Source organism: Delphinus delphis, chromosome 10 (genome assembly GCF_949987515.2).
Source record: "Delphinus delphis chromosome 10, mDelDel1.2, whole genome shotgun sequence".
Lineage (NCBI taxonomy): Eukaryota > Metazoa > Chordata > Mammalia > Artiodactyla > Delphinidae > Delphinus > Delphinus delphis.
Window position 1 is genome coordinate 35,814,419 of NC_082692.2, and position 23,622 is coordinate 35,838,040.

The 23,622-nt window shown below is 43.0% G+C and overlaps 1 protein-coding gene across 1 annotated transcript in view; it reads right to left on the reverse strand.

Moving 5' to 3' along the window:
- Positions 1-741: 741 nt before the first annotated feature.
- Positions 742-23,622, reverse strand: part of DNAH8 (dynein axonemal heavy chain 8) — a 328,229-nt gene continuing 305,348 nt past the window's right edge. The window contains exons 89-93 of the mRNA XM_060021883.1: positions 19,709-19,865; positions 15,706-15,858; positions 15,433-15,622; positions 3,961-4,082; positions 742-1,153 (exon numbers count right to left, since the gene is read on the reverse strand). Coding sequence (XP_059877866.1) covers positions 866-1,153; positions 3,961-4,082; positions 15,433-15,622; positions 15,706-15,858; positions 19,709-19,865 — 910 coding nt within the window. The 3' untranslated portion in view covers positions 742-865. The remainder of the gene's footprint in view (positions 1,154-3,960; positions 4,083-15,432; positions 15,623-15,705; positions 15,859-19,708; positions 19,866-23,622) is intronic.

Here is a 23,622-nt window from a genome sequence, read left to right on the forward strand (position 1 = left end):
TTTTAAAATTCAAACATTCCGAAGTGTTCTAACATGAAGATAGGACTTTATCTAAAAAAAATAATAATGGAATATGATTGCCTGGAATAAAAAACCTTACTTTAGAGTTGTCTTTTTAAATATTGATATGAGGCTAAATGCCCATCGACAGAGGAATGGATAAAGAAGATGTGGCACTTATATACAATGGAATATTACTCAGCCATAAACAGGAACAAAACTGGGTCATTTGTAGACATGTGGATGGACCTAGAGTCTGCCATACAGAATGAAGTAAGTCAGAAAGAGAAAGACAAATATCATATATCAGTGCATATATGTGGAATCTAGAAAAATGGTACAGATGAACCTATTTGCAGGGCAGGGATAGAGACGCAGACGAAGAGAATGGATAGGTGGACACAGAGGGGGAAGGGGGGGTGGGATGAACTGGGAGATTAGGATTGATGTATATACACTAACTACCGTGTGTAAAATAGATAGCTAGTGGGAATCTGCTAGAAAGCACAGGGAGCTCAGCTCGGTTCTCTGTGATGACCTAGATGGGTGGGATGGGGGGTGGGTGGGTGGGAGGGAGGTCCAAAAGGGAGGGGATATAGGTATATGTATAGCTGATTCAGTGCGTTGTACAGCAGAAACGAACACAACATTGTAAAGCAATTATACTCCAATAAAAAATAATAATAAATAAATAAATATTGATATGAGGGAAAACACATACACACAAGTGATTGTAGGATATCAACTTTTTAATTTAGAAAGAGTAATCAAGCAATTATCAGGGAGAAAAGATATGCCTCACCAAGTCTCTCAATAGCACTGGCCACCCACGTGGCTCCTCTGCCCTCATCAAGCGGAAATGGACTTACTTGATGTCACACAAAAGGGCCACACCTCTCAAGATCCAGTGATCTGGGGATATGACTGTTCGCAAATACACCACGGTGATGAAGGTCAAGTCAGTTCGCCTCGGTTTCTTGTAAATAGGACACACATACAGCTTGGGGTCCTTGGGCGCTGTGGAATTAATGGCGAAGATGTGCAGCACGGGCAGCTGCGTGAAGAGCACCTTGGGGGTGGATTCCGTGAGCTTCCCGTTCCGTCTGTCCCAGGCTGCTCCATCCAAGTACAGCCCATAAATATATACACCTTCCTGGAAGAACCAAGCGTAAGGTAACAGGAATTTTTTTTAAAAATTAGGTGCTGTGAGATGGGCATCCAATACTGTAAAAAAGGTTGTCAGTTTGGAAAGAAAATGTACACCAATCTTAAAACACTACCAGAAGAAGAAAACACCACTGGACGCATTCCAGTGAAATACTGAGCCCAGTGTTCCCCTGTGGCATAGCTTGAGGCTATTAGTGCTGTTGAAATGTTCCTATTACTGGAGATTTGAGCCTGGGGGTGGCCTGCCTGGGACTGCGAACTTAGCCAGCAGCACCAAATCGCCTCTGCAGGGCGATGAAAGTGTCTGACAGGGGTGGTGGGAGCACAGAACAGGACTCAGAGCTGGATGCCACTCGGGATCTCAGCCTACGCTGGCCAAGCCAATACGTGGCTCTAATTTCATCTCGGTTGTCGGATCTAGTGAGACGAGCAGCCAGATCTGACGAGCAGCCAGGTCTGGCCAGCAGGGGTTCGAGCACCCTCAGAGGCTGGGTATGGTAGAGGGAGAGCAGGTGTGATGGGTGTAGGGGGAGGGTGGTGAGGGCGGTGAGAATTGGTCCAAGAGTGGCTGACCTCATCCTTGTGTCTCTGTCATTCACACAGTAGGACCTGCCCTCAAGGGCCTCATTTAATCAGGAGACAAGACACACACACACACACACACACACACACACACACACACAGAACAAAATGTAGAAGACATGACTTGAATACCAGCACACGCTTGTTAGAGGGGCTGCCTGATGAATAGCACTGACTGAGGCTAAGTGCAGTGACTTGAGGTGAAAGGTCAGTAAGGGCTGGAATGCTCGGGGACCCTTGTGGAGGAGATGGCCTTGAAGGGTGGGCTGCGTTTGGAAAGATAGAGGAGAAAGGGTGGGCATCCCAGGGAGGAGCAATACTACAAAGGAAGGCAGGATGAGCAGCAAAGCCCAAGCATTTTATAATATTTAGCAGCAGGTTCAATGGTTATGAAAAATAAGTTAGGGCTTAACTGTGGAAGAGTGTAGATGCCAGACTGAAGAGCGTGAACTTTATTCTGTAGGCAGCGGGGAGCCATAGAACATGTACTCAGTAAGAAAAAAAGTCTAAAGGGAATCACGGTGGAGACTCCAATAATCACGTAAGATCATAAGATATACTTATGTAGAAGATGGTGAACAGTGTTCCATTTCCAGTGAGGGTAGGGTAAGGGGAAGTAAACGTAGATTATAATAAAAGAGAGGGAGATTAGCTGCAAAGTGTTTTCTGGAATCCCTCATGTGGGCTAACAGTATAAGAACCATACTTTTTGAACCAAAACCTGAAGTACATGATTTGACAGTAAAACCATGGGCAAGCCCAGAAAATCAGGACATATGATACCATCATTAAGTCAGTAGGTGACAATTGCCACATGAAAATACAACCACTTAGGCATCATCCAATAGTAAACTGTATCCTTTTAGGCTCCTTTCACTCTAAGAACTTTACAAAGTCGTAGTTAGAAGGTGTTTGGATGGAATAGTCTCTTGCAAAAACTCATGTCCACCTAGAAGCTCAGCATGTGACTATTTGGAAATAGAACCTTTGCAGATGTAATTAGTTAAGGTCATAGTGGACAAGTATATGACTGGAGTTCTTATAAGAAGAGGAGAAGATACACAGAGATACACACAGGGAAGGAGGCCACGTGATGAGGTAGGCAGGGGTTGGAGTGATGCAGCTACAAAGTCAAGGAGCACCAAGTTTGCCAGCAGCCACCAGAAGCTAGGTGAGGGCCATGGAGCAGATTCTCCCTCAGAGCCTTCAGAAGAAACCAACCTTGCCAATGCCCTGATTTTGGACTTCTGGCCTCCTGAACTCTGAGAAAATAAATTCCTGTTGTTTTAAGTCACCCAGTTTGTGCTACTTTGTTACAACAGCCTTAGGAAACTGATACAGATCTTGGTACCAGGAAACAGGATGCTGCTGTAACAAATACCTGAAAAAGCTGGAAGAATTTTGAAGGCATAGTTGAAAAAGCCTATGTTTCCTTGAATCTAGAGATTGTTGGTGGAAATATGGAGGTTAAAGGTGCTTCTTCTGGTGGGATCTCAGACAAAAATAAGGACCATGTTATTGGAAACTGGAAGAATGGTGATCCTTGTTATGAAGTGGCAAAAAGGGCCAGAACTTGGAAATCATCTGGTCCAGCCCCCTGATTTGACAGCCGAGAGAATAAGGATCAGAGAAAGGGAAGAAGGAACTAAGATTTATTGAATATCTATGTGGGGTCTGGAACCAAGCCTAAATGATCCCACTGAAGTCTCCCAGCTATCTTTACTGAGGTTGAATCATCATCCTCATTTTACAGATGAAGAAGTTGAGGCTCAAAAGAGTTAAAGAACTAGCCCGAGTTCAAAGGGCAGGTAAGTGTCCAAGCAGTGGCTCCCAGGGCTGTCTGCTTATCTTAGAGCGTCTGCCCTTCCCCCATCCAGGTGTCCTTCCACACAGCGTCCTGCAGCTCTTGCCAATTCTGTGAGTACCCCACAGCAGTGGATGGAGACGGGTGGAAAATCCTTTTCAGCAAACACAAGTGTAACTCGTAATTACAAAGAAATGCAGTCTGGGGAGTTCCCAGTGCTTGTCATTCATTCCCACTCTGGCAAATGCTGGAAGTGTTGGCATGGAGGTCTCCAGGTCACAACCGAGGAAACCCTCGCTGCAAAGGCAAAGGACTTAACGGAGACACTTATAGGTCAGTGTTCAGCAGAACTTGAACTTTGAGCCCCAGCTCCAGAACTGTTCCTGCTGTTGCCCATTGGCACCTACCGCAGGGGGTGACATGATCTCCTCCTTGGTCTGCCGCAGAACTTCGTTGTGAATGGTCACGGAGTCCAGGGCCCAGCCTTTGTGGGCGCGGGTCACTTCCTGTCTCATTGCCGTGAGGAAGCCTTAAAAAAAGAGAAAGAAATGATTTTGATGCCTTGGTGCAGTCCACTCTAGAAACAAGAAGGGGGTCATGTTAGTTGCTTGTCCATCTCCAGATGCGTGCCCACCCAAGAGGAGTTGAGATCAGGCCTCGGGGGAGATTTCTTTCAGTGTTTTGTTTCAATGAGCTAAATACGCCTTGCCAGCTGACAGCAGGAAAGCAGCACCCTCTCTGCCTCAGACAAGGTCTTGGTTTAAAATTCTCCTGGGATTTCAACCACTCAGGTCTCCTAAGGGTTGTAACCCAGTGCTAGCCTATAGTCTCTGAAGATCCAGTATCTAGGAATAAGACTGAAATGGTCAAATATTCTGAGACCAGCATTCCAATTAAAACTTGAATCAAACCATTATCAGCGTCTTTTTGCTATTATGGAACAATTTCATTTAGTCTAAGGAAATAAGGCATAATGCCAACATAGAAAGCCCGACTTTCAGTTTGATCAAACAAAGCAATCACACTGGAAAGGAAAGCTCCGTGTTTTAATGTGCATAATACAGTTATTTTAAGACAATACATGGTTCTGTATATTGTGGGCTTTCTTTTAACTTAGTATTTGCAAATCGTGCCATTCAATTCAATAAGAGAAGTTTACCTTGTAAAGCAGCATTTGATGTTTAAAAAGTATACCTTAAACTTCAACATGGACTTCAAAATCTTAGGAAAATTTATCTGTGACCTATATATTATATTTTGGCCTCCATGTTAATACTGGAAACCATGAGGCCTTTTACTCATAATCATGAATAGATTTTGGAACCTGTGTGCCCCTACTACTCCTAGATTTGTGAACTCTGAGAACTTTACTGCACAAACCACCACATAAGTGATAATATTTTATCAGGTTTGAATGAGAGTGGAAAGAAGAGGGGAAGTTACAAGGCGTAATGGCAGGCGGTGAGTTAATATCCCTTGGAATTAGAGAGCAAGAATAGGACCCTAAGCCTGCTTAGTGAGAAAGTCAAGTTCTCTCCATTCTCAAGCCCCTCCCTCATTATTAAATTAGACACTTGGGGAGGCACTCCTTCATTCATTCATTCATTCATTTGTTAAACCTCTTAGGAGTGGCCACCATGTACCAGGTACTGCTCTAGGTGAGATGCCCACAATGATGAAGAGGCCACCCATGAGCCCTGCATTCAAGGAGCCCAGTCTAGAGGGAACGTAGACATACAACATGACGTTGTTATGAGTAAAGAGGTGAGAACAACGTGGACCACTCGGGAAGACAACTCAGGGAAGGCTGAATTGAGAAGATGAAGTTGAAGATGAGTCTTGAAAGGATACGTAGGAGTTTTCCAGATGGGACGATTCCAGTTAGAGGAAGAGCACGTGCAAAGGCATGCAGGTCTAGGCTAAAGGTGAGGAAACGATGGCAGATGAGGTTAGAACAAAGGTAGAGGATTTTTCAGGGTCAGAGTTTGGACCTGGTGACTCTGTGGATGGTGGGAAGCCACTGAATATTTGAAGCAGGCACATAATCTGGTTGTATTTGCATCTTATAAGGTCTAATCAGAGCCCTCACCAAAACAGAATTTGGGTGCTCAAGAAGAACCCTTGCAGTAATCCAAATGAAAAGTTGGTCAATCAACCAGAGTAGCTGATTGAAGGACTTTTATAAGTGATTCTTATAAGGTCGTAGTTTCATAAAACCAAGAGTGCCAGCAACTGCTGGTCCAGGCCTATCCGTACTCTACGTGTGGAGTCACTTGAGGTGATCTGATCAGTGTGATTATGTTGACTTCCATTTTAAATACTGGGGATCCCATTTTTTAGTAGTTAACATGTTGTGTGTTTGGTAGTCAGGTATATATGACCACAATAATAAAATCCAATTCTCCCTTCTAAGCGACTCTATGAAAATGTCATTTTCATCACTCAACATTAAGCTTGCATTCACATGGAGTATCAGACACCGTGTATCCAAGTAGAGTACCTGGAATTAAATTGGCCCTATTTTATGATATTTTAAAATTCATCACTGATCAATGAATCTATCACTACAAGGTCATAACGCACAAGGCATGAATCCTGGTCTTGACCATCCATCTGTACTAGTTGAATAACTGGATTTTTCTACTATATTTTAAGTTCCAAATAAATTGCAAATTTGACCTCACTCCATATGGCACTCAGGACAATGCCATAGGTGCCAGGGGAGGGATGAGAGGGGTTCTTTCTTATGTAACACACCCGGGACAAAGACTTCAGTCATTGGTGCAGAGCTCTGAAAAACTCTAGTGTGGTTAAGGAGAGACCATCTTCTCTCTTCTCCCTCCTGGGGAATATGCATGATGTTGCCTAGCTGACTTCAACAATAAGCCTCTTAATGTTTAGGAAGCACTCTTGGCATGTCAGTAGATGAAATCTAGAATCCATATTACCTTGAGCTATTAAGAAAGGAAAATGTTAAATAAATAATTTGAGGCCTGAGAGTGGAGGGTAGGAAACTGTTCCATGGGTCATTCCCCCTCAGAACATGAAGATACATTTTTTTTTTCAAGTCTTGATATTTTTTTTAGCCTCCTAAAAAGAAGAACATGATCTTGCAGAATTCAGACCGTAGTGAATCCACTGAATTGCTCTTTATTGAATTTAAAACATGAATGACCATCTTTCTTGTAGACTGATATCAAGTCTAATGGAATCAAAATCTCTTGTTTTCTGAAGCCTATATAATTTTAAAAGACTATTGATATATTTTTCTTTATAAAAGCTTGAAAAGTGGTACTACTGTCTTGGCATTAATTTAATTTTAATAATTCTTAAAACAAACTTCAGTTGTCAGTGGTGGAAAAGTGATTCAGATGTTCATGTGTTTGACTCAGAAGAGAGAAACAAAAAGTTGGGGAAAGTCCTCAACAAAAGTAATCTATTCTTTATGAGATTTAACCACCTACATGAAAATGGGTGATTTAACTATTCAAACACCTGAGTAACATGTGGGCTAACTGAAGTGCTTTAAAAATTTTTTTGCCTTCCGACTCATACAGCGTAATGAATTCTTGTCAAGCTTGTTCTTTCAAGAAATACACTTTAGGGACTTCCCTGGTGGTGCAGTGGTTAAGACTCTGCACTCCCAATGCAGGGGGCCTGGGTTCGATCCCTGGCCAGGGAACTAGATCCCACATGCATGCCACAACTAAGAGTTCACATGCCACACCTAAGGAGCCCGCCTGCCACAACTAAGGAGCTGGCGAGCCACAACTAAGGAGCCTGCCTGATGCTACTAAGACCCAGCACAACCAAATAAATAAATAAATAAAACATCTTCCCAGCAATCAATAAAAAACATTAAAAATTTATATATATATATATAAGAAACGCACTTTAAATCTTGGATCATACTTTGGAAACTCAGGTCTAAAATAACACTTGTTATGTCTTAATTCCTATAATAGTCCTGACCCAACATTTTGGCAAACAAATTACTGTTGTTTGACATGTGCAATTAGTCGGCTTGAAGAAAGCCACAGAAGGCTTTCGGTATCAATTCAAACAACGTCTTGGAAGAGATAAAAGAAATAACTAATCAAGAAGGTTGCTCTTCTCAATTTTACAAGGAGTTGGTTGGTATTCTGTAATGATGGTCCTATAGGCAATGCTTTTTTTTTCTTTAATAAATGAACCAGTCCTTATGTAATGGGCTTATGGTTGTTCAGTATTTCCTGTCTTATCAGTTACTAAGCCTCCCGTTAGCATCTTGGAAGATGAGGACAAATGCTGTTCCTGCCGTAACTTTATGACAGGCAGTTTTTTTCCCTAAATGAGAGGCAAATGTGGTTCATTGGTAAGTTAAATAAAAGGTCAGAAATCATTAAACAAAGATGGGGATGATCCACCCACTTGAATAAAAATGCCCCAGGGACCCTTCCTGACGGTTTGCTCGATGCTGTAAGGCAGGAATCTTAAACTTGGCTGAAAATGAGAAATATCTGGAAAGTCTTTAAAACTCCCGCTTCCCAAGCCATAGCCCGGATCAATAAAATCAGAATCTCTAGAGGTGGGACCAGGCTTCACTACTGTTTTTGTTTTTTTGTTTTTGTTTTTTTTGCGGTACGCGGGCCTCTCACTGTTGTGGCCTCTCCTGTTGCGGAGCACAGGCTCCGGACGCGCAGGCTCAGCGGCCATGGCTCATGGGCCCAGCCGCTCCGCGGCATGTGGGATCCTCCCGGACCGGGGCATGAACCTGCCTCCCCTGCATCGACAGGCAGACTCTCAACCACTGCGCCACCAGGGAAGCCCTTCACTCCTGTTTTAAGGCAGGGCTTCTCAAACTTTAATGTTCATACTTATCACCAGGGGAAGGAACACTTACTAAAACACCACTTCTGATTTGGTAGGTAGGTCGAGGGTAGGTCCTGAGGTTCTGCATTTCTATCAAGCTCCCAGGTGATGGCCGCTCCTGCTGGCTGGTGGACAACATACTGGGTGGCAATGGTCTAAGGCCCAGGTTCCTCACACATTAAAATGACCAAAGGAGCTTTTAAAATTAACTGTAAAGAGTCTAGAGGTCTTATCCCCAGAGGTTCTGATGTTGTTGGTCTGGGGCCCCAGGGATTAGCATGTATTAAAAGCTCCCCAGGTGATTCTACTGTGCAGGCAGGGCTGAGAACCTCTGCTCTGTAAAAGGATCTGTATGACAGGACAGTGAGCGATCACGGACCCGTATTTGTTTTCAGAACAAATTTGACAAGTGGGAAGAGAAATGCCCCATGATACAAGCAAAATATTAGGAAAACGGTCAGTAATACGAGCTGACTCTTTCCAGAGTCCCCTGAGATGCATGTATTCTCTGAAATGTCCTTAATGCAGGACACAGTTGGCTCTGGCAAAACCTGAGTACAAGCCAGAGAGCTCGGGCTAATTCTCTTGGCTGGGTTGGGATCAGCTAACCCCGCCATGTCTCATGTGCCAAAATGCACTTCCCTGCACTGCTTTACCTTCTCCATCCCTTCTCTGCTACTTTATGCTTCCTCTCCCTCACCTCTCCCCTCCCTCCCAACCTTTCCACTGTTCCCTCTGGAGTGGTTCTGTGGTTAACAGACTCTCCCATATCTTCCACCTCTTCACAGAACATTCTCTCCATCTTCTTGCCCTTACTGGAACCTGTCAACTCTGAAGACACTGTCCTCCCCATTTGTCCCTCCACCTTTGATGAAAATCTTTGCAGCTTTAACAACCACACTCTCTGGTCCCATGCTCCTCCCCTCACTGTCCCTGCCAAGTGCCCACCTGCCCCCACTCACTGAGCCTCCTGCCACCTTCTGGGTCTCTTCAGTATCCCACTCAGCATCCTGACCTCTCAGTTCCTTGACCTCATCATTTCTGAAGACCTTCTCCTCAACTCCACCCCCTTCTCTTCACTTGCCCAGCAAACCCCCAGTGCTAAATGAATCCAAATGTCCTCCTTCTTTTACCTATTCCAGGCTGCTGAACAATACTGAGACCATCACACAGTTGCCACCACCGTTTAGCCATCACCAGCCTCGACGGGATAGTCAAAGCCACTGAGGAATCCTTTCCTTAACCCTCTTCCTCAAATTTCTGCCACTCTGTGTAAACCTCTCCTCTAACACCTTCTTGCTCCTGAGGTCACTTTGCCTCCTTAGTCAGAGAGAAAATAGAAATCATCAGATGGGAATTCTCTCAACTTCTTGCCACCAAACCAACAAACTCACTTGCATTCCTTCCTTGTTATCCTTATCACAATGGGTGAGGTGTCCCTCCTCCTGCTCGGAGTGCATCTCTCCACTTGGGAGCCATCCCCTCCTGCCTCTTTTACCCCTCTCTTGTATCCTTGTTCTCTCTCTCTCTCCTGGCTCCTTCCCACCAGTATTTGAATGGGCTCAAGCCTGTCCTGTCATTACAAGAAGAAGGAAGAAAATGTTTTCTTCTTACAGCTGCTCCTCCAACTTGCTTCTCCTCTTCCAAGCCAAATTTCTTGAGAGAATTACCCATGTTGTCCATCCTCATTCTCTGTCTCTCCATTTCCTGGTCTCTCACTCACCCTGCCATCTCATTCCTCCACCTCCCCACCCACTCCACTGAGACTTCTCTTGCCAGTAGTCTCCTTGCTGATGAAGCCATCTGACCACTTTTGGCCCTATCTTACTTGACCTCTGGCAGCATCTGTCCTTCCTTCCTCCCCTCCCCTCTCATCTTCCACCACACTATGCATTCCTGGTTTCCCTCTTTCAAGCTGTTAGGATGTTAGGGGACTCGCTACAAGGGTCAGGGTGATCTGGAGGGTGGTGATGCACAAGCAAATATAGCAGAATCCTGGTGAGGATGGTTTGGGGGGAAGATGAACAGATGGTAGTACTGGTGAGGTTCACAGGAGGATGGGATATTCTATGATGGCAGTTGGAAGTTAAGAATCAGAAGCTAACACTGGGACTTTCGATGAATCAGTCCGTAAGTAGAGACGAATAGTTGCATCTATGCAAATGGCTGAGGTCATCAGTAAAGGGACCAGGGCCAAGGGCAGAACTTGCCTGAGAAGAGGCCACAAAGTGGGCTGAGAAGCAACCCCCTGAGAGGTAGGAGGAGAACCGAAGAAGCTGATGGATGGAAACCAAGGTATGAAGTGAAGTTAGCAGGAAGGTCACTAGATTTGGTGGCCTTGGAGACAGCAGTTTCAGTATAGTCATGAAGCCGGCCAGATTACAAGGGCCTAGAGGATTAGTAAGGAAGGTAACCGTGGGCAGAGACCAGAATTACAAGGGATGTGGTTGAGACTGAAGCCAGTGCATCTAAGTGTCTCCCCCACAAAGGCAAGAAGGATGGGTTGTTATTCACTTGGAGGCATTTCTAAGGTGTCAACAGTCCTCTGGTTCTGGGATTTGGGGTCAGGGTAGTGAGTGCTATCACCCAAATTGAGGTTTGGAGGCCTGAGAGGTTCCTTCAGACATTAGGGGCAGCTCTGGTTTGGCAAACAGCAGCTCGGGTACACGCTTAGGATTGTTACGAGATTAGAAGAAATCCCCAGACCCTTCCAATGCTAAGGTTCTGCTAATAACCCTGGTGCACTCTTCTGCCCAACAAACATCATGCTTTTATCACTACCCTCAAGGCAAGCATTCAGAAATCACTGGTAGCTGCCGACGTTGCCCTGAAAACAAACACACAGGCAAGAGGTTGTAGGTGATTTTTACAAGAACAAAAGATAACAGGACAAAAATTATCCATCTCCTTGCTTCAGTAAAATCTCCTCTAACTGAAAATCTTGATTTGTAGTAGTGAGTACTAAGCTGTCGCTGATTTCTGCTGCAACAGACTGGCGTGGCTGGTCCAGACACTGAGGAACAAAACAAGAAAAACTAGCACAGTCTGCATCCGAATGGCATCACGCTCCAGATTGAGTTAAACATTTGGAAAACAATGATATTGCACCGTTCACCCTCACGTCGAGGTGTGAGACCTCGAGAGCACGTCCAGCCTCTGCCGCCCTTTCCTTAGCAGCGCCTGCAAGTCATGCCGAACATCGAACGGCAAAGCGAGGCTATCGATTAAGAGGTTCTGGAAGTGGAACGCAGGCAATCCCCTGGCTTGAAGTCAGGCTCATGACCACTCATAATCTTTAAGTTTAAACACATCCTTACCTATGACACAGACACACACGCACACAAATCAGAATCTCAATCACGTATGCATGACGCTCTGAAAAGGTACACCTGTGGGAACAAGCGACCACAGAAATCCTTTGAAAACCCTGAGCAGCACAGTCTTAAACAATAGGTGAGTGTGTGTGCCAGTGACTGCTGGGAAGCCCCAGTGGAACACAAAGGTTCTACTGGGCCTGAGTAATCTGCTGGGAGGCAAATCCATGCACTGCCCAAAGCTGTGCCATTGAACAGATGTCACAGGGTCATGGGTACAGGGAGCTTGACCACTTTAATAATCAAATCTAATTGCCACCTGATTGAGCTCATCCTTTGCTACAGAAATGATTGTGAAGGGGGTTGAACGTACCAGATTAGTTCCAGGGTGGCTGGCTGACTCGGCCTCTTCAGTATGACAAAATATCAGGCTACCATGAGGGGACGGAGCAGCGTGAGCTCAGACACAGACTAGGGGGCAAACAGGGCCTGTCACCTGTCCCTGCGGCGGTGTGCGCCTCAAAGTGACTTAGGCTTGGGGGGGCACTCACCGAAGGCATGATGGGAAACACACATCAGATGCCACATTAACATTATAGGAACACAAAACAAATGGTCATAGGTGAAAAGAACATTTTCAAGTGTTTTAAAGTCTAGGTAATTTTGACTAGACATATTTGTGATGAAACTATGACCTCTTTTCAAACTGCACTGTGTTTTACTTAAACGTGGTTTTTAAAACATTAAATAATTTATTTAAATGTTTTGAGCCAAAAAAAAATTATTTCATTGAAGGGGACTGGATTAGAAGATATAAAACCCAGGAGATACCTCATATTGAGAAATCAATCACAGGTGTCAAAAGGTGATCAGAGAGGCTTGCTGTAATCTCTATGCTTTCCAGATTTGGCCAGGTGATATGGAACAGAAAGTGATTTGTCTCTCATGTCAAGAGAAGGAAAAGGAAGCAGAGAAACGATTAGTATGTAGGGAAAGTTGACCTCCACTCTTCTGTGCTACAAACAGAAAGCAATCACAGATAAGGGTATGTGTCTGGATGCTTGCGTGTAAAGGTAGGATGCTCGAATAAGTCCAAGACTTTCTGAGACATGGAGAGCCATGAGAGAAAGAATCAAAGCTCAGTTTAAAAACATAAATGAAGAAAAAAAAAAAAAAACGAGAAAGGATTAGTATTATTACAAGTAAAGACAAATAAGAAAACTGATTTGTATTTATATTTCTTTAAATGTTGCTCTGGTTTGTAGTATATCTTAAGAAATAGTAACAAAGATGAGTTCATATTAATACTTTGCTATTGAAAGTTACATTTCTAATGGGAAAAAGCAATCACTCAAAGAGATTGTGTGCTGTGATATACGACTTAGCTATGTCTATGGAAAGCCAGGGATGAACCAACCCCACTCCCTTGGCTTCTAAATATCAAAACTACACTTCATGTTCTCACTTTTTAAAAATATCACTGATCCTCACCCCTTTGCCAAACCCCAAGTCTGCCAACACACCTCCCCACCTGGATGTCCCACCAGCACAAGCTGACAAATCCAGAGCTCCCTGCCCTTCCTCCCAGCTGGCCCCTCTATCAATGCTCCCTGTCTTGTACCTGGCCTTCGGCCTCAGCCACTGCCAGTCCCCGCTCTCTCAAAGGTCCCCATTTAATCACTCCAGCAAATCTGCCTCCTTCTCTGCACCTGGTTAAGGTCTCAGGCTCTCTCCCCTGGATCCGGTAAAAGCCTCAGTCTACAGTCTACAGTCTGCCTCCACCTGGGGTTATCTTGTGATCTTTGGTGACTTGCTGTTGCCTTTATGATGCAGCCCAAACTCCCCTGGAAGACTTCACACCCCAGCCTCACTCCCCAACACCCCTGCTCCTGCTTCCCAAGCTTGGGCCGCATTGGGCTTCTCTCCCTGGACATGCCTTGTCTCTGCTCTGGCCTCTGCCTGGGATGCTCTTGTCTCCAGTCCCCGCCTCTGCAGACTCTGCTCACTGCCTCCCGTGTGAAGCTCTTCTCAAGCTTTGCCTTAGCAGAATTGATCTTTCTCTCCTCTGTGCTAGTGTGGTGCTTCGTCCTCACTGGGTGGAGCATTTATCAAATTATGTTGAAGTTGCTAATATTTCTGTCCTACCAACCAGATTATGGACTCCTTTAGGGCAAGAATTAGGTCTCAAATCTCTCTCTATTGAAAGCACCTAGCAGAGGGGCTGGCAAATGAAAGATGGTTGAACAATCCTAGTTAAGTTAAATACTATTTCTTCAGACTCCCAAGCCAGGAATTCCCTGGTGACAACTTACTCAAATTGAGGGTTGGTAAGGAGGAAAGAGACTCATAAGTAGACACACAAAATCTGAGAACCATAATAAAAAATTTCCTCCCAAAATTCAATGGAAATTCTGGGAGAAAAAGATAAGTGAAATCTGGGGGCTGTCCTTCACAAATCTAAATTCTTTCAACATAATAATGTACCATGTATAATTTAAGTTCATAAAAACCACCATGGTTAGTGTTTTAAATTTAGAAAATGTTAAGGCATTTGAAAATGCATGAAGTGAATGAATGTATGTGCCCAGAGGACAAATAAATGTCTACTATTTATTGAAGTATTGTTTATACAAAGAAAAGTGCACAAATCATAAGTACACAGCTCCAGGAATTTTCACCAAGGGAATACAGCCCTGTAAACAAGATCCAGTTCAAGAAGCAGAACATTTCCAAACACCCAAAAGCCCCCTAGTGCTGTTTTGCAATCACTGCCCTCTCCCACAAGGGGAACCATTATTCTTACTTTTAAGATCTGTTTTGCCTGTTTCGATTCCTTGTATAAATGGAATCATACAATATGCATACATTACAATGTATACCTATGTGAACACTGTATACATACTTACAATGTGTTCTGTTTGACTTCCTTCACTTAATATTATTTTATGAGATTCAACCATACTGCTGTGAGTAACAATAATACACCCAAAATCTGTGTGAATGCTTCTTAAATTGTATAACTAATGGAGCTATAAGGTGCTGAACTGTAAGGACCCCAGCATCTCTTCATTCTAGCCAAGAATTACTTAAAAAAACTTTCCATGTTGTAGTAAGGCCCAAAATTGTCACGTTTCTAAACTTTTATGAACTCTATGAGATCTAGTCAGAAACTTATTCAGTAAATATTTCTAGAATGGAATGAAGGAATACATGCAGTGGAATCACAAAGCACTTTTTCAGGGGAGAAAAAAAAAAGCTGAGCAGGGACAGACTCCAGAAGTTCACTGAATAAGACTTTTGCCGCATGATCACTTTTAAATCAGTCTCATCTTCTGAACTCTAGGCACATTTTTTTGCATATTTTGGTGCTTCGTTTTTGTCATTTTCATAAACATTTAAAAACAGGTTTGAACAAAACTCTTCCACTATTTCACATTGTCCTAACCACGGACTTGCTTGCTGAAGTGGGTGAGAAAAAAAAAAATGGAGTTTTGCCCCCATCTTGTGGAAGCAATATGGCAGGAAGAATTTCAGACTGAATTTGTAAAACAAATATAGCAGAAGCATCTGTTGGCCTCCAATGCTGAAAGCACAGGTCCAGCATGCAGCAAGCCGTACCTCTGTGTTGTTCTGTATAACATACATTTATCACACAGTGCCACTGTACAACTATCCACAACTTCCAAGTTTGCCTACTCTCCTATGAGCACCTACCTTGGGGATTAAAGAAACCGGTCATCCAAAACACACTGGGCCTCCCTTCAAATATCCAGGTGGAAAACTGAGCATTTCTTTCCAAGAGTTCAGTAAACCAGAAGCCCAGCGTGGATGAATCCCAGGACACTCTCTTCCAGATCTGAGGTATGCGAGCATCGTACATATTGTCCAGAGCATCTCTCAAGTTCTGGAAAACAGGTAAAGTTAAAATCTGAGGAAAAGAAAAACCAACAAAAGAGGGAAACGACTATTGAGACAACAATAGCTCACCTCACTCATAATGATCGTTCCTTCAATGGCCAATTTTAGATCACTCAGGCTACTGCGAAGTATTGAGATGACTTTTTGCATTCTGTCAATTTCTTGTCTGAGAAATATGTTCATTGAATTAAGATGTCCCATCTTCATCAAACGAGCTTTCACCTAACGCAAAGCATGCAACACAATGACAGAGAGTTTTAAAAAACCATCTGCCACTTCTTTTCCAATGACCTCTCCTTTCTCTATTCCTTTTCTTCCTCTGGATGTATCTCTACAAGCCCAGATGAACTCTAAAATATCTCTTGCAGCACCAAATTTGCCATTAAATTCCCCATTTTCTGGGCTTCAGAAACTACTGTTCAACTAAAATGATTTTTATTTCCTACTGATTGTACTTAGTTGATAATTGGAAATGTACTATGAAAAGCTGAAATAAACTTATACCATTTTTCCCTTTCAAATGATTAAGTACTAAGTGTCAATTAAATACCCCTTTGCAATCTAACCTTTATAAGAGCACAGTCTGGAATACCTTCTTTTCATAGTGCCTGCAGAATTGTTATCAGAAATGTCACAGACAGTTAATATAGCCCAAATCTTTACAGAGCAGTTACCAATAACTATGACTGGCTGCAGGTTCCTAAGGTCACTACTGCCCTGGCTAGGGTGACTAAGGAGAGTCTTTCCTAATCTAATCAATGAAAATATTTGACTTTGTGGGAGGGCCATCAAGCACCTGTTCCTTCTTGTATATAATTTATTGGCCATTTTGAAGAGATCAATATAAAATCATCTGGTTGTGGGAACAATACAATATAACAATTATTTGGAAATAAGCCAGTATATATACACATTTCAATTTAGTGACATATGCCCAAGAAAAGATTGACTACGAATATTGGCAAGAACTCATAAAGAGATCTGAACTTTCTGCTGGCCACAGTTGAAGAGATGCCGGGATAGGAGGGGTAAGAATAGACACATGGAGTGGGAGAAAATTTGGAGTGAGGTACCAGTCCACACAATCACCAGAAAGCCAGTAAACTGTAGCATTCTCTGCTGGAGATGCCCACTACCTCTTCTTTTTTATTTTTTATTTATTTTTTTATTTTTTTGTGGTACGCGGGCCTCTCGCTGTTGTGGCCTCTCCCACTGCGGAGCACAGGCTCCGGCCGCGCAGGCTCAGCGGCCATGGCTCACGGGCCCAGCCGCTCCGCGGCATGTGGGATCTTCCCGGACCCGGGCACCCACTGCCTCTTCTTGAGTCATGGAATATTAGAGACAGATGGGCTTCAGGCTCATCTGGACCATGCTCCTCATTTTACAGAACAGGTTTTCTGGCATGGTGCTGATGTTTCCTACTCAGCAACGAACACCTCTGCTTAACTGCAGCTGGGCAACTTCTAGTGTGTGAGGGATGAGAGGGAAGCAGTGATGTAAAACTGAACACCTGGACGGGACTACCTGCGCAGGTAGAGCAAATGATCTTGAAATCCCAGTCAAACATGCCAGTGGAGGGCCCTAACTCGGTCTGCCATACCAACCTTCAGGTATTCACCTAAATTCCTGTTCTACAACTTACATTTTTGCAGGCTCCGCTGCCCTGTTCTCATCTTGAGCCCCTCAGCCTCCAGTGGCTAAAGAGCCTATGTAGCATTCTCTCTAAATCAGGACTGCTTTGTGGAAATTCACACTTTAAGGAAAAGGGAAATTATGGAAATGCTTTTGCAACCGGCATTAGAAATTAAGCCCTGGTGTTGGCTACACTATCAAATCAATAGCCCGGGTAGCTTTTAGTGTGCTAACAGTCCCAAACAAATCCCCTTGCCCTACTTAGGGTTTTAAAAGAGAGACTTCCCTTGCAATAGACACATGCTTAATGTGTCTTAAAACTTAGGCTCTAGAAAATCTAACTTTAGCACTGATTTTACTTGCTTATTGTTCCAGCCTAAAACTGTCTTTCTGTTAATAAGTGAAAGATCTGCTGTAGTCTTATTTAGAATTTTTGTTATGTTTCTGAAACCAGGTAGTCTTTTCTACACGAATGTTTTTAAGTCAATAGTATAATTACATTTCAGTTAACTAAATTCACTTTACAGCCACATTTTTCAAAACACATCTCTTCTGTAAAATAAAGGACACTAAAAAGTAAGTGAGCCTGGAAGAGGAAGCTGTTTTAAATGTCTCTTGGTACAAACTCCCTCCCATCTAGCAATCCGTTTAGGGACATCCCTCACTCAGTGCCTGCTGGGATGTTGCCGGAACAGAGATCTTGGTGAAGCGGCCCTGACTAACCCTGAACAGCTCAAATTACCCCAAGGGTCTTGAAATCCTCTTCTGGTAATACCAACCTGCGGTCTAGTCATACAGAGTAAATTTTATCTCGCTTTCACATGCTGGTTTTTAAAATCTGTGAAGACAGGTATTATGCCTCATCTGTCTTCTGAAGATCATTTACAATGAACCACAGAAAGTATGTGCTTATAATACCTATCCATTTAAAAAATATTTTCTCCCCTGACTATAAACATCTCTATGTGAAGTCATTGATTTCGGTATCTTAGCCAAATCCTTGGTACCCATCTACACAACGGAAGCAAAAATTGTTTTAAGAAGCAAGAAAACGTTTTTTATTGTTGGGGGCACTCACTGCAGGCGGGAGGGCTGTAGCCCAGGTAGCCTCGGGGCTCCCAACTGATAAGTGCATTTCTCCCAGACTTGGGGATGCAGGACAGGGTAGACACAGGACCATAGTCATACCTGCATTAGGACATCAGCCTCTCACTTTTTGGTTGAAAAGCTAAACTTGCCTCAGCCCAGCCTAAGGCTCAGGTGAAGCTCTAACCCTCAGCAGTGAGGGGTGGAAGCTGAGAACAGGAGAGAGGAAGCCCTGGATGGCCAGAGGGCACGACCCTGTTTTTCTTGCGGGAAGAAGGATGGTGTATTACAGAACTTTCAGACCGTCCAGAAATTTTACCACAATTAAAGATTTATTTAGATGAGTTCTCAAAGTGCGGTCTGGGACCCCTGAAGGCCCCCAAGTTCCTTTTAGGCAGGTCCACAAAGTTGAATTTTTTTCATAGTAATACTACGACATTATTTGACTTTTTACTCTCCTTCTCTGGGGAGTGTACAGTGGAGTTTACCAGAGGCTACATGACCTGTAATACCACAACAGACTGGATGGAGAAGCAGATATGAGGATCCAGCTGTCTTCTATTAAACCAGACATTAAAGAGATTTGCAAAAATGTAAAACAATCCCACTTTTCTCTTTGAATGTTTTTGTTTTGGAAAATATATTTATTTTTAAAATATAAATGTTATGCTAACATGTGATGGGTTTATTAATGTTATTTCACAATAAATTAATAAATATTTTTGAAAATTTTTAGTTTACATTTCTAATATGTTAAATATCAGTAGTTATAATCCATATAAACAAGAGCTACTTGGGGTCCTCAATCATTTTGTAAAGGGGTCTTGAGATTAAAAAAAAATTTTTGAGAAAAACTGATGTTGATTAACAAGCAAACATCTGGGAGATTCAAGAAGTAGAAACTTATTGCCATCCAAACTGGGTAGTGAATTCATTTAAATGGCTTGCTTTCCTATTACCTGGCTGAGTGGATTGAGAGAATGAAAAGTATGTAGGGCAAGAGACAGAAAAAAGGGCTAAATTTAAATAATGGACAAAGCAGACTTGGGTAAGAGAGGTGGGGAGAGATTCCCAGTCCAGAGGATTAAGATATCTGGAGACCCAAAGACAAAGGAACCCAAAGATGGGGAAAGGGTACAGAAAAGGCAATTGAGAGAGAAAGTGGAGTAGAAAAGTGCAGATTGTAATTTTGCAAGATGCTTGAGCAAGGGTAAGAGAGAGAAGACCAAAAGGTAAAAAAGAAGAATTGAGCAGAGGGAGGAAGGGACTGACTGAAACATACTGTCCCAGGACTGTGCTCAGCCTTGTGGAACCCAAAGACAGCCCTGTGCATCAGGCGGAAAGGGTATCTCACCTCATGTGGAATGTAATCAGGAGGCAGCTTGCTCAGCATATCTTCGGATAACCTATAAACAATGGCCTCCCGGGTCTCTCCCATGCCACCTCCACTCTCTTTGGGTTGAATGTTGGTAATTGTTTCAAGAACAGCAGAAGCAGTGTTACTCTGATACCTGACAAAAAGAACTGAACTGTTCAGAATGTGGCATGGAAACATATCTTCAGAGATAATTATCAACGTGAAAATTAAATTATTAATAACTTAAATCAAATTCAGCCAAAAAAGGGGGAAAAAGGAAAACTTTACCATCAACATACAGGAATGAAAAAACTAGAGGCCCATTCTACTTCCTCCTATTAGGACATCAAGAACATCTCAGAAATGAAAGCTCTCCATCTTCAGGGAAAGATTCCATGAAAGTCCTTAATAATCCAAAGCAGTGCTAGCCAATCTTGCTGTAGCTAACCTCACGCTGGACAAGAAGCCCACCTCCTTTTATTCTCCCCTACTTATGGACTGGCGCTAAGAATCTGCCATTATAGACAATTTGTTAGCTTGAAGAGCACTGCTCATATTTCTTCACTGAGTTATAAATTATTAAAATTTCTTTGGTCTTTCTGTTTTGTTTCTTACTTTCCCACTTGTTTTATGATTTCCAAAGTGTTCTATTGGCACCACTTATCTAAATGCAGCTACCCATCTTTAAAATTCACATATTCAATAAAGATTTACAATGCACCAGGCACTGAGCTAGGTGTTAGGATATGGTAGTGAATAGCTCCCTGACTTTGTCCCTTTCTTTAGTGGAGGAGGGGGACATTAGTCAATACCACTGTAATAAGTGCTATGGAAAAGAAGAACAGGATGCTTTAAGACAGTATAGTCTCTCTTTCTCTCTCTCTCATTCTCACTCTCTAGCTCTTTTTTGTTTTGTTTTGTTTTGCGGTACGCGGGCCTCTCACTGCTGCGGCCTCTCCCGTTGCGGAGCACAGGCTCCGGATGCGCAGGCTCAGCGGCCATGGCTCACGGGCGCAGCCGCTCCGTGGCATGTGGGATCTTCCTGGACCGGGGCACGAACTCGTGTCCCCTACATCGGCAGGCGGACTCTCAACCACTGCGCCACCAGGGAAGCCCTCTAGCTCTCGTTTTGAATTGACCAGGTGCTCTGAGGAGCACGAACTTAGTTTTGGTCCCAAAGTTGCTCGGTCGACCCGCAGTCTGAACACACAGATATGGGGTGTGTGTGTGTGCATGTGGTGGTTTACTCTAGAAGATCAGGGAGGTTCTCTCTTAAAATGTCATATGTAAGCTGAGACCTGAAGAATAAGCAGGTCATCCAGGCAAAACAGAGTGGAAGTGGGAGGCAAGAGAGGACATTCAGATAAGAGGTAAGGCTTGGAGGCGAGAAGGACTTCACTGCATTTGAGTAACAGAGACAAGGTCAGCGATGCTGGAGCCAGAGAGTTAGAAGCAGAGATGAGGATGGAGATAAGGTCAGGGCCAGACCATGCAGGGTCATGTGGGCTGCTTTAGGCAACCATAGAAGACTTCCCAAGCAGGGGTGCAGCATGACCAGATTTAAATTTTTCTGTCTTTCTTGAACTCCTAATTTACCATCTATAAACATTTCACAGTTAAACTGTTTTGAGTTACTGTTTTGTTTTGTTTGTAAATTTTGTCTCCTGTTCAGATGTAAACCACATTTACATCTCCTTTCGTAGATGTTAGAGGCAAATTTAAAAGGAATCCAACAAATGCTTGAGATTAGTGATTTGTTTTTCTGTTTTATTTCCTTGGACATAAAATAAACCTTGGTAATATGGCTATATGTATAAAAATTTTAATGTGCTTGCCTTTTAATCTAGCAATTTTACACCTAAGAATTCATTCTAAAGAGAGAATCAGACATTTTAATTTCTGACAGTACAGTGCAATTGTTACCCTGAACAACTCTCCTGAAAATAGCTAAAAATGCTGGATAAGATATGAAAAACATTACTGAACTGGCAAGAAACTAAGAAATCCAGAGGGTCGAACAAAATATAGAATGAAAACTGGAATCCAGAAACATAAGCCAGATTTTACCAAGGGGGCTAAGCCCTGGTGTTCTTGCGCATCTGTTGGGATGGTACAATGAGAGAATAGGTAACCCATATGCCCCAGGAAGAAAGTCTAATAGGAAACTCCTACATAAATCTGGGACTTCATAGGGCTAATCACTTAGTATCAAAGTCAACTAGAAATAACCCACCTGTCAGAAGGGGATGGTAGGTAAATTGTTCTACCTAGCTTGGTGGGAAAAAAAAAAAAAAAAAAAAACTTTCCTAAGAATTCTTAATTTGTGACATTAATTAGCATTCATTCATTTACTTGTGTGATTTGAAAAACCTCAAGCTAAAGATTTATTTTCAGGTGGTCCCAGGAAGACACAGGTGGCATCTGGCAGATGTGAACATAAATCTTTCCTGGAACAATGTGCCTTCGACCCAAGTCTCAAAGAATCCAACAGTTAATTTCCAATAAACATGAGCTCACAGTCAGGAGTTAAAAAACTCATAGAGAAACAGGCACTGTGAGCAAGAGCCAACTAAACAAAAGGAAGCAGAACCAGACCTGCAAAGATCTCCGAGAGTGAATTTTCAGGTGCACATTATGTTTTTACTATATTGAAGAATAAAAAGGTGATTGAAAATATAAGTGTGAAACGGAAACTATAAACATGAATAGCATATTTGAAAAAGAGCCAGATAGAACTCATGAAAATTAAAAAAATTAAAACCTGCATTAGTTTTTTTTTATTGATGCTGTAACAAATAACCACAAAATAAGTGGCTTAAAACAACATAAATGTGGGACTTCCCTGGTGGCGCAGCAGTTAAGAATCTGCCTGCCAATGCAGGGGACACAGGTTTGATCCCTGATCCGGGAAGGATCCCACAAGCCGTGGAACAACTAAGCCCCTGCGCCACAACTACTGAAGCCCGTGCGCTCTAGAGCCCGTGTGCTGCAACTATGGAAGTCTGGGCGCCTAGACCCAGTGCTCCGTACAACAGAAGCCACCACAATGAGAAGCCCGCAAACTGGAACAAAGAGTAGCCCCCGCTCGGCGCAACTAAAGAAAGCCTGCGCGCAGCAACGAAGACACAATGCAGCCAAAAAAACAAAAAACAAACAAACAAAAAACACACATAAAGGTATTATTTCACAGTTCTGCAGTTAATAAGTCTGATATCGGTCCTACTGGGCTAAAATTAAGGTGAGCAGGCTGGGTTCCTTTCTGTAGGCTGCTGGGAAAGACCCATTTCCTTGCTCATTTGAGTTGTTGACAGAATTCACTTTCTTGCAGTTGTAGGACCATGGTCCCCAATTCCTTGCTGGCTGTCAGGTAAGGACCCTTCCTAGATTCTAGGGTCCATCTGCATTCCTTGGTTCATGGTCCCCTTCCTATATTTTAAACGCTATCAGTGGCAGGTCAAGCCCCTCTCTTTCCTCCTTGTACCATTTCATCTCTCTGATCCACTCTTCTGCCTCCTTCTTCCACTAAGAGCTCATGTGATTAAATTGGGCCCACTTGGATAATCTAGGATAACATCCCCATCTCAAGGTCCTTAACCTTAATAATAACTATAAAGTCCTATCTGTCACATAAGGTAGCATATTTGCAGGTTCTGAGGTTAGGATGCGGACATCTTTGGGGGAGGTGTCTACCTAATAACACTTAGTGATAGCTTAAACAGCAGATTAGATATAGTCAAGGAAATAATTAGAAAACTGGAAAATAGATCTGAAGACCTCATCTAGAATGCTGCAGAGGGGAAAATAAATGGGAAATATAAAGAAGAGGTTAAGAGGCATGTAGGCTAAAGTGGTAAGCTCTAACATACATCTCAAAAAAGTTTCAGAAAGATAGAAAAGGGAGAATAAAAAAG